The sequence below is a fragment of the Microtus ochrogaster genome, chromosome 2, assembly GCF_000317375.1.
Source record: "Microtus ochrogaster isolate Prairie Vole_2 chromosome 2, MicOch1.0, whole genome shotgun sequence".
In the NCBI taxonomy this organism is placed as follows: domain Eukaryota; kingdom Metazoa; phylum Chordata; class Mammalia; order Rodentia; family Cricetidae; genus Microtus; species Microtus ochrogaster.
The window spans coordinates 69,466,319-69,478,217 of NC_022010.1; the positions used below are offsets into that span (position 1 = coordinate 69,466,319).

General features: G+C 42.0%; 1 protein-coding gene across 2 annotated transcripts in view; it reads right to left on the reverse strand.

The window, feature by feature from the left end:
* The window catches only part of Dyrk1a (dual specificity tyrosine phosphorylation regulated kinase 1A), a 77,816-nt gene extending 66,266 nt beyond the window's left edge, over positions 1-11,550 (reverse strand). The window contains exon 1 of one of the 2 annotated variants that reach the window (XM_005345160.2): positions 11,465-11,544. In XM_005345160.2, coding sequence (XP_005345217.1) covers positions 11,465-11,474 — 10 coding nt within the window. In that variant the 5' untranslated portion in view covers positions 11,475-11,544. Of the gene's footprint in view, positions 1-11,464 lie in introns of both variants that reach the window. The other variant, XM_005345161.3, reaches the window with a different exon arrangement.
* Positions 11,551-11,899: the final 349 nt, after the last annotated feature.

The window sequence follows — 11,899 nt, forward strand, 5'->3', positions numbered from 1 at the left end:
GTGAGCAGGGAGCTTCCCACCCAGTGTCAGCACTGACTGGGAATGGGCAAACATCCTTCCTCTATCCAGCTTTCAACCAATCAGGCGGAGAGCAGATAGCCTACCAGCAACCGCACAGACGTATTGCGGAAGTCCCAGGTGACTGCAGTGGCACTGGCAGTGAAGGGGCATATATGTCATGCATCAAGAAAGCTAGAGGGGTCCTCAGTGGACCTCTAGTCATGCAGCTGAGCCTCCAGCCAGAAACCAGGCACCACTAGCGAATGGTGCCCACTCTACGGATGAGAACTAGAGACCCACTCTCAATATCACCCACTGCATTCCCTATCTGAGGTGCCCTGCCTCTATGGCATTAACTGTGGGGTCTCAGGAAGTGATCCTCAGCCAGCCTTCACCATGACACTAGCAATAGCTGGGAAACAGCCAAGGCCACAGGGCTGCTGTTCTGATTATTACTGCATGGCAACACTTCAACACTTACAAGTTTACATCAATGACTATGTCTATACTGTTTATATAAACCTGCACTTTGCATAGGGTGTATCAATTACTCTGTCCATTCAGTGTTGATTAGGTGACTGGGTGGAGGGTGCTTGGGACCACATGGAACCTGCTCACTCATGTAAGCTAACAGCTAATGCTGGCTGGGACCAGAGCTGGGGACCTGGCCAGATATCAATAGGTGCCTTTCTCAAGAGGTCACTTGACTTCCTCACATTACGCCATGATTTCCAGGGTGAACAGAGACAAAGATTCTAGGACAGAAAGAGAGAATCAGGCAGTAGCGATGCTGCATAGTGCAGTCATTAGGAAAGCTACTATGGCTGACCACACTCCAGGGAAGGAATTACTCCTTTAATTATCAACCATTCCATGCAGAACACCTGATTTAAAATAAATTCCTTGTAGATATATTTGCAGGTAATTTGTATAACTTGCTGTAATACATGACCAAAAGCAACCTGAGGAAGAAAGAGTGCTTCTTTCTTCTTTCATGCAGGGAAGCCAGGGCAGGAACCTGGAGGCAGGAACCAATGCAGAGACCATGGAGGAATGCTGTTTACTGGCTTGCTTAACCTGCTCTCTTACACAACCCAGGACCTCCTGCCTCCGTAGCACTCCCACAATGAGACGGACCTACTACATCAATCATTACTACCACAGAGTGTAGCACATCCACATGGGATGGACCTCCCACATCAATCAAGATAATACCCTACAAACTTGCCTACAGGCCAATCTAATAATAGCATTTGCTCAATGGAGGTTCCTCTTCCCAGAGAATTCTAGCTTGTGTCAAACTGATAAAAACCAAACCAGATCAAAAATAATAGTGAACTTAGCAGTCTCCCTCTAATAACATGGACCTTAACACTTCCTCTAAAGAGCAGGTAAGAGACAGAACTAGTCTTTAACAAACATAAAATCTTAAATTTCATCTTTTAATGGGTTATCTACATGAGAATGCTATATCAAATTTCTTGGTTTGTGTTTTCTGTTTTACTTCTTAAACTAAAACAAATTTAAAACATTTTAAACAATGGCTAAATCTACCCATAATATTTTCTAAAAACATAAAGCATCAACTCCATCAGATTATTTTCAGGGCGAGCATGTTACTTCACTTCCATCAAGGATTTGGATCACTGTTAGTAATACAAACTCTGACTCGGCTGCTTAAGGAAACGTGTTCCTACTTAACACAGGGTTTCTTCTACAGACACTGGTAAGTTACTGCAGCTTAACACAAGAAAAAGTTATGAAGCCCTTGGGAATCTTATCTTTAAAGATGGAATTGGAGAAAATAAAAGGTCATCATTATCAACAGATTGTTAATGGCTTCATTCTAATCTGTTCAAAAGATGTGAAAACCTATCATGTTCAGATCCACTCCCGACAGCAGCATGAGCCACTGTGCAGCACGGGCCATGAAAACAAGTCCAGACAAACTGCGAACTGCTTCACTACAAAAAAAAACCATGATGAGGTCAAGAATAGGATGTCAATCCTCGACTTGCACACCAATCCGACTCTTACAGATATGCGACCTAATGTATGCTACCTACCTCTGACCTGGTCACTCAGGGCACCTGTCCCAGAGCTATTAAAAGAAGATAGGTAGTTCTTGACAGAGAGTAACGGCTCAATATACACAGCGCATTGTTGTTATTCTTAATGGAAAACATATACAATTCAGTGTGATGGTGCCACAAATGCACCAGGAAGTAAGACTGTAAAGTCAGGAATGCATGGATCACAAATAACTTAGTGCAGTTTTTATGCTCACAGGCAATGAGTAAGAAAAACTTAAGCTCAAGAAAATAAGAATTTAGCAATCACAAATATGGTACATTTAACTGTATGAGGACAGAAAGAACATTGAGTATTCCAAGTATTATTCAATTAAAAATTTGAATGAGCCAATCATAAGCCACAAAGTAAAGGTACAAAGCACAGAACTCACACTGAGTAAGCAGGGAACTCCAGTGCCTGATGGGCACAATAGCCTAGTACACAATTGCAGCCCAATTTTAACTTAACTGACAAACATGAGAAATGTATATTTATGGTTTAACAAAAATTCCCAATTATGTACATAACATGATTTAGTACTGCTAACATAAATAGAAGAAATTACATGTGGAGCATTAATATGCAATCTGAGAAAATCTGTTTCTCCAACAAGTAAGAAATTAAAACTGCAAGCTAAATGTGAACAGTGACACAGGGCAGCAGTGACAAACCCCTAGCATCCCCGCTAGGCCGTGCTCAGGAGCTGTGCACTGCTGACGTCAGAGCACTGTTTCCATTATTCTAATCAGTGTCCCAAGGAGAAACTGAAGGGTGAAGTTTCATACTTTGTTTCCACAGTTATTGCTGTGTCTTTACTATCACACCCCAAATCCTGTCTCTTTCTTTTTTTGTGATGTATCTGAAAGAGCACAGTCTAAGAATCCCTATCTAGAGAAACGATATAAACCTGCCCCACCTGCATCTAAATTGTGGTCTTTTACTCCTAGCCCATTAACTATACAGTATCAAGGCTCAGGGCTTCCCTTTGCTCAACGCCCAATCCTGCTCCTTCCTTTTTCACTGCAGAGAATATAAGCACTGCATGCTAACCTTCACAACTCTGCATTTGGTGCCCGTGAAATCCTTTTGAGTGTGTAAATTTGTTCTCTGGCAGTCTTTTAGAGATCATAAAAACAATACTGTCCAAAATCACACTCACGTGTTTAGCGTTTTGTGAGCTGTCTTCTTAAAGTTAGTGTAGCTGGATATAAAATTCTTAGGTTTCCTTGAGCACATTACTGTTACTCTACGATTCCTGCATAAAACAGGGCTTTCAAAGTCAGCTCATGTCAATATCAACTCCTCAGTAAGCCATCAGACCCTCTGTACACATATCTTTATAGTCCAACTTTGGGGGCAGGGGATTGTTGCTTTGTTCTTTTTTGTCTGTAAACAGGATCATGCTATACAGCCTCAGCTGGCCTAGAACTCTATGTAGACCAACCAGACTGGACTCAACTAGCAGGAATGCTCCTGACTGTCTAAGGGTGTAGTGAGTACAGATGTGTGCCAACATGCCTAGCCTTATCCACATTATTCAGCTACACACCATTATCTTTCCCCCTGACGCTTACCTTCTCCAAAACAAAGGCAAAACCATTCAATTTCAGGAAATATTCTTGCATTATTCTTATTGGAATAAGTCACAAGACTATTATATACTGAAACTTCTCTGCCTTTCCTCAATAACTAATAATTCAAGCTTATTTTTTAAGGGCCTCCTTCATTTGTTTGCTTACATGAAAGCAGCCCAGGAATCACAGGCTGGCCGGGGGCAACAAGCTTCTGGACCTTCTGGCCCCGCACAACACAGGCCCCCTTGTGCTGAGCAGGCACTCTGTCAACTAGCCACAACCCTAGCCCCTAGGTGAGTGCTTTGTCTGGGTTCACTCCCCCTTTCCTTTCTCTTCCCAAAATGATAAATGTCTAAGTTTCCTTCTCCAGTTTGACGTTGTCCTTCCCTATTCCCATCAGTTCTAGAGATTTCTCTGGGTATGCTCTACTATGCTTCCTACTATCTGTGTAACTTGCTGCTCCCTGAGGTTTCCTGTTTTACACTTTTTAAAGATTATTTTTATTTTATGTCTATCAGTGTTTTGTCTGAATGTATGTGCCTGCATAATGTGTGTGCCTGATGCCCGTGGAGGGCAGATGATGGCATCTGACCTTCTGGAATTAGTTACAGGCGACTGTGAGCTGTCATGTGGGGGCCATGTGTGTCTCTCCAGTTCCTCCTCCTCTTACTAGACCTCTGTGGCAGGCAGCATCATCATGGGCATCTCTAACTCCAGCACCTCAGAAGCTGAGGGAAGAACAGGGTTTCTAAGCCAAATTTGGCTACAGGGATTCCAGGCCACGCTGGGCTACAAAGCCAAAAACCTATGTCAAAATAACAACAAAAAGAAAAAAGAAAAAAAGGAGATGAAAATGATGGTTTTGACCACTACCACATCAATGGGGGAATTTCTGATTATTTTCTGATAATTTTTATGTACATTATTTTAAAAAAGCAATATGGGGGTTATGTAAAATATAAACAATATGGGGCACAGCAAGGCTGGCTCAGTTGGTAGAGACAGCCTGAGTCTGACCCCTGGCTCCCACAAGGTGGCAGTAGAGCACCTGCTCCTCACAGCTGCCCTCTGATCTCACACAGCTTAGACACACACCTAAGAAATAAAAACTACTGGGCAACTAGAATATGTCTTCAGTAAGTGTCCTCTCTTCCCTATTTTCAGAGAGGATGTCAGACTACTCAGTAAGAATTCCTGTGTCTTCATCTTCCCCAATTTCCCTTTCCTTTGTCCATGCGGATTCCACCACTGCTCAATTTGGAGACTATTCCCAGGTGTCAGCTCTAGCTAGCATGGCAGCTTTAACTGGTTTTGAGAATTTATAGGGACTAGCTCTAACCCTTTCCGACCTTAAACACTCCTGGGAACATACAAACACTTTTTGGCTTGCAGTAATGTTTCAGACCCTCCCGCTCTGCCTTTGTGGTAGTCTGAGCTGACGAGCTGAGGGTTTTCAGGTCCCTTAGTTAACTGTGCACACATCCTGACACAGCTCTGCGGTGGCTAGCACACTTCTTTCTGCACCTGTCTTTTACAGTCTCAAGGATAATGTCTATGGGATTGGCGGTTTTGCTCATCTAGATATTCTGTCCACTTTTAGGGAAAACAGGGGAGATAAAAATCTATGTTGAGCTGTCACTTTTGTAGAACTCTGACATTCTTCTTAATTTTTGTGTGTATGTACATATTCATGTGTGTCTGTTACCTATGGAGGACAAAAGAGGGCATACGATTCACTGCAGCTGGAGCTGCCAAGTAAGTACTGGGAATTGAACCTGAGTCCTCTGGAAGAGCAGCCAGTGCTCTAACCGCTGACTCATCTTTCTAGCCCCTTAAGCATTCTTACAGGTGTACACTATGCTGTTGGGTCTGTCAACTTGACACAAACCTAGATGTATCTAATCTTAATTGAGAAAAACTCCTCCAGAAGACTGGCCTGACAAATTGCAGTATACTGTCTGGATTATGGACTGGTGGGGGAGGCCTAGCCCATTGTGGGTGATGCCACCTCTAAGAAGGTCATCCTGAATGGTTTAAGAAAGCAAAGCTGAGCAAGCCAACCAACAAGAAGAACACTCCCGTGGCTTCTACTTCAGTTCCTACCTATGGTGGACTACGGTATGGAACTATAAGCTGACATAAACCCTTTCCTCCCCACGCTGCTTTTGGTCATGGTATTTTACCACAGCAACAGAAATCTAAGACAGACATTTACAAAGTAGCAGTAATTTAAAAAAAAAAAAAAGGACTGTAAGGACCAACAAAATGGGATCACCTCCCAAACCCCACAGTAGGAGAGCATTGGCAGTGACAAGCTGTCCTCTGACCTCCACGGGCACGTGACACAAGTGTACACACAGACACAAACATATAGATGTAATTTTAAAACAGTAAAATAATGCAAATATCTACTTTTTTCTAGGCCTTCAGTAAAGACCTTACTACATAAAACAATCAGGCTTTACAGTGAGATGGAGCCATCTTATGTTTGATATGTATCAACTGTCACACTACGTACACATGACACAATCAGCAATGCTTCTGCTTAGAAAATAGAAATTTAAATTACAAAAGAAGTAAAATCATGAAAAGCATTGGCACATAGCGAGGAGCTTGTCCAGGCATCTGCGGCAGACACTGACATTAGAAAGCTGGCCGTGCAAGGGCTGGAGAGATGGCTCAGCGGTTAAGAACATTGCCTGCTCTTCCAAAGGTCCTGAGTTCAATTCCCAGCAACCACATGGTGGCTCACAACCATCTGTAATGAGGTCTAGTGCCCTCTACTGGCCTTCAGGCACACATACAGAAAGAATATTGTATACTAAATAAATAAATATTTAGAAAAAAAAAAAAAAAGAAAGCTGGCCGTGCATGCTGAGACACACAGGGAGGGGGAACCGAGCAGGAACACACTGTAGACCCCTGACCTCCATCCAGCTGAGGAAAGGGCAATCTTCCACCACCAGAAAGAGGCAGCAGGTGTGGCTTTCACCTTCCGTCTCTCTGAAGCACTGCCCCTTCCACCAGCCAGGCAGAGCTTAGTTCTAACTGTAACAAGCACTGCCATCCAGAGGCCCGGTCACACCACTGCCGGGACGGGAGAACTCACAAGGACAGCTTCCGGACAAGATCAATAAATTAAAGTTTTCCACATCCCATGACCTCAGTTACCCCAAAGTAAAGAAACTCTGACATTCAAGCCAAATATTCATGAATACTACGTAGTAACTTTTAAAACTGACAAAAATATTAATTTTAAAAAAAAAAGCTGGGGGCTAGAGAGTTGGCTCAGTGGTTAAGAGCACTTGTTGCTCTTGCAGAGAACCTGGCTCACAACCACCTGTAACTCCAGTCCCAGAGAATCCAACGCCCTCTTCTGCCCTATATGGCCAAGCAAGCATACCCATAATACACAACATATGTGCAGGTAAAACACTCATATATAAAATAAATCTAAGAACAGATATAAAATGAATCTAAGCATGATGACACACACCTATAACTCCAAAATTCCAAAGGCAGAGGCAGGGTAGGGGGTTCTGAGTATTAGGGCAACACTGGTACAACGTTCCAGGATGATCAGGGCTATGTAACAAAACAACCTTGACTCGTAGGTGGGAATGAGATGGGGGCTGCTAGAAATAAGCAATATCTAACTTAAATAGGAAACATTTGCATGACGAAAAGGCTCAAAGCAGCACATGCCAAAAGTAATCTATCCTCAAGACCAATAGGTCTACGTCTGATCATCTGGACCTGCCCCAAGTAGAAAGTGACAGCAGTAGGAACATCAAATGCTTCTACTCAAGCTCATCATCATGAATGTCTATTCAGTGTGCTCTCAACGTAAACTGGTATGGGGCGGGGGAGGAATATGCCATTTCCTTACTGTCTTAGATAGTGTTTCTATGGCTGTGGGAGGAAAGGGTCCACCTCCTAACACCTCTCAGGTCACTCAATCGCTGAGGGAAGTCCGAGTAGGAACTCGGGGCATGAGCTGATGCAGAGTCCACACACACTGCTTTACTGGCTGGTTCCCTATGGCGTGCTCAGCCAGACGTTATGCAGCACCGAGGAGGCTCAGGATAGCAAGAGTTTGAGGCTAATCTGATCTACATGAGACCCTGTCTCGCAGGGTGGGGGTATATGATGGCAGGGGGTCACATGTATATTCAACCACAGAGGCTAGAAGCCAACACCAGGCATCTCCTTTCTTTGATTCATCTAGGCTGGGTAGAAAATGAGCTCCAGAAACTGTCCTGGTTCCACCTCCGCTGAGCTAGCTAGAAATGGGATGCAGGCTACCAGGCCATCTTTGTACGTGGTGTTGGGGATCCAAACTCAGGTCTCACATTTGCACAGCAAACATTTTGCCAAATAAGCATCCACCACCACTCAATTCTTTAAGTGACTAGTGTGTCATTATTATGTGCTTTATATATTTAAAAAAAGCTACTCTGTTAAAACCATTAAAACAAAAAACAAAAAGTAGGACTATGATAAATCAAACTCTAAAGGGGATCTTTTAATGAGTACTGAAGAAATGCTGGCCTCCCAGGTTCCCTCCTGCAGGCTTTAAGTTAATATGTATAATGATTCTGAGAAGAATCTGCTTTTCCCCCCAAACCTAATCTTAGGAATGATCCAATATCCAAAATAAACTGAACTCGGTTACTTGTAAACCAAGACGACAAGCAACTGGCTGGGCTCGTACCTCCACCATTATGATATTTAAATGGGAAGAAAGGATTATGGAGGAGACAACAAGGAGGCAAACACTGGAGTCTGGAGGTGGCAGTCAAGGTGAGGGAGCTGCTGCCCTGAATTCAATCCCCAGGACCCACATACGGAGGAAGTAGAGAGCAGACGCCCACAAGACTGCCCTTCACACCGAAGCGCACACCTAGGGAAACAACGTGGTAACGAGTTCTGAACACTCACTTGCTGTACGTCATGCCCACCGCCAGACCTACCAATCAAGATACCTCACTAACCCCGAAGTGATTTCTATAACAAGGGCACTGAAATGTCAGCTGACACCACTGCTGTGAACACGCTTAGATTGAGAAGATGCTATCTTTGCTGTATGTGCCTTCAATTCCACAGGCGAGTACTCAAATGTTATGATATACATCCATTCCATGGCACAGGTCCTTACACATCACCCCTCGCTCTAAAGAAAATATGACCCGAGATAAATACTCAGAATCCTTGAAGGCACAACACCCAGTATTTATTATGAAACAAATGTTAACCAAATAAATGTTTGCAACATCCTTTAAAAGTGTAAAGCAAACTCTGCTCTTCCCTACTACTGCGCTCCAGCTCCACTAACGTGACAAAGGGAGCCTAGGGTTTTAACAAGCACAGATTGGCAGCCAGTAAGTACAAGCCTGTGCAGTACGCGCCTGTGCTGAAGACACATCAATGTGATTTTGGCTCACTGTTCAATAAACAACTATCTTCCCTTGTCTTTTTCGTCCTTCCTTCCTAGCTTTACTGGGGTATAACTAGGAAATACCAAGTGTACACACCTACACTTAATGTATGTGTACAATAGTAAAGTTACCAAACACACAAAAAAAAAATCAAGGAAATGAACATCGCTATCATCTTGCATAGTTATCATGAAAATCGATTCCATTTTGACTACATCCAGAAAGGTGAACCAGTCAATGCCTGTTTCAATGGCTTGTCTAGCATTCCTCAGCCTACACTTCCATCGATACAATGGAATGGGAAAAGTAAGAATTTAAGAACATACCAAAGCCGGGCGGTGGTGGCGCACGCCTTTAATCCCAGCACTTGGGAGGCAGAGGCAGGCAGATCTCTGGGAGTTCGAGACCAGCCTGGTCTTACAAGAGCTAGTTCCGGACAGGCTCCAAAACCACAGAGAAACCCTGTCTCGAAAAAAAAAAAAACAAAAAACAAAAAAAAAGAACATACCAAGGCTAGTACCATGAGCAATGTGTAAGAGAGCAGAACATTCACTTTCAAATAGGTGCACACATTGCATAAATAATTTTCATTGAAAAACTCCTTATAAGCTTGTATGTATTATGTCAGCTAAAGTATAAGTACATACGCTGCAATATTAAGAGGAAAGTATTGTATTAACCAATCAGGGAAGTTGTTGATTTTATGATTAAAAAAATAATCAACTTTCAAATTCTGAATGAGAAATATGCCAACAATGTACACATGTTAAAAAGAGCTTTCTTGGGTTATATTTTTCTTTTGTAAGGCGATAAATATTGGTTACGTTTCAAAAAAGCCAAATGTAAATCCACAGAATTCTCTTGTTTTGCAACACTTACTAAGTTAATTAGGTATCTCTTAAGAACAACATTTGCTCTCCAGCTAGTAATACTACTGAGACCAAAAAGCTTTAAGAGAAACCGCTACTTGGGAGCACGTCATACACCTCTGATTATGAACAACTGGAAACCTCCCATCAGCAAGTCACAGGTACTACGAAACAACTAAAAGCTACTCTGTTCTCCTACTGACCTCTAGAACAATGTAGACAGCATCTGCTTGGCATAGTCCAGATGCTGCCTGAATACCCTGCAACCTAGAGCAACCTAGGAAGAGCCAGTGCTGCTCAACCGTTGGAGCATTAAAGGCTGAGTACAGAAAATCTAAATGGTTCTTCATGATGATGCCCAGCATCAGCACCACGGAGATTTTAACAACCAGCCACTGAAGCAGAATGCGTCCCCACAACACTGGCAAACACACCTAGGATTCTGCATGCATGCTTGTGTGAGAAGTACCACAGAGGAATGACTAGTCACTGACTCAAGCAGCTACCATCATAATTCCAGAAATGGTGGGTCCCTTGTGTAACATACATGGTAACTTACTTTCCCATACCATTTAATTTACTAGGGTTATAGTCAAACACGTTTTATCATAGAAAATGACACATCTAAAATCTCATTCTAAAGCAAAAGAAAAATTATTTTAGAAAATTGGGGTCACAAAAAATGAAAATCACCAACAGCTATACCAATTATCATCATCAGATACCAGATACCACTCAAGATTTATCTTTTTCCCAGTTGAAATCATTTTCAAACATTAAGCTTACAATACAATCAAATAAAAACTCAAATCTACCAATAAAGGTAACTTTTTTTTTAACAAAATGTGTCCCATCTAGCTAATCTATAAGCACACAGGTGAGTGCCTGCAACACATCTGATGCACTGGCTATACTGTCTTTTTCAGTCTGAACACAGCCACTCGGAAGGAAGAGTCTCTGTTTTTACAATACCAGTAAGATCCTTCAATTAACTATGAAGGAAGTAAACACACACTTCCAAACAACTTCTCAGGTTTTCGTCTATACATTCAAATAACATAAGGATGAAAGAGAAGGGGAACTACAAAAAACAATATAGGGAGAAGGAACAAGAAACACTAACTCCCAGACCATGTCTGCTTAAGGACCACACATGCAAGTGTTCCGCTAACAGCTCTTACCTTTACCTGTCAGCCTTACTGAAATCATCTTAACATCCATTCTCAGGGAAGATTTACTATGCTCCCATAGAAATACAGGGAGACAGACATATTTAACCATAAATGTTATTAGTTTTTAAAACAGAAGTATTTTAACTTTAAAAGTATGAACCAGCTTTTAAAAGTCCAAGTGCTAAGAATTACTCTTTTGTTAGCATCACTATTAAAACTGTGACACCAAGTCCCAGAGTCACGAACCTTAGCATTGCCAGAGGCCCACCCAGAAAACACACTAACAGCCCCCACTGTCTCACAGCCATAGCGCTACTGTACTGCGAAATGTGAGTCACCTGTATGCATCGTCTTCTTCAAGTCTCATAGCATCCTGATGGGGTGGGGGAAGGGAGGGAAGAGTCCAGCGGCAAAACTATAACACTGTGTGAAGAAAAACAGATTACGATAAGAAATGATGATGTAAGACAATTACCCCTAATTGAAGAGTATCTAATATAACTACCATCTCCAAAACATAGATAAAATTATTCCAAATTAGTCAATTTACTAACATTTACAGTTATTTGAATAATTTCTATTCATTTATCAAAATCAAGCATATAAAAATATAACAATCAATTATCATGAAAAAAGTTTTAAATGACCAATAATCATTCCAGGCATTTCTAAGCATCAAGTAAGCATAAGTAATATTCAGTTTTATATAATGAATCTAAAGGAAATAAACCATTTTATGATCTTGTACAGTATGCACACACCAATACAACTTT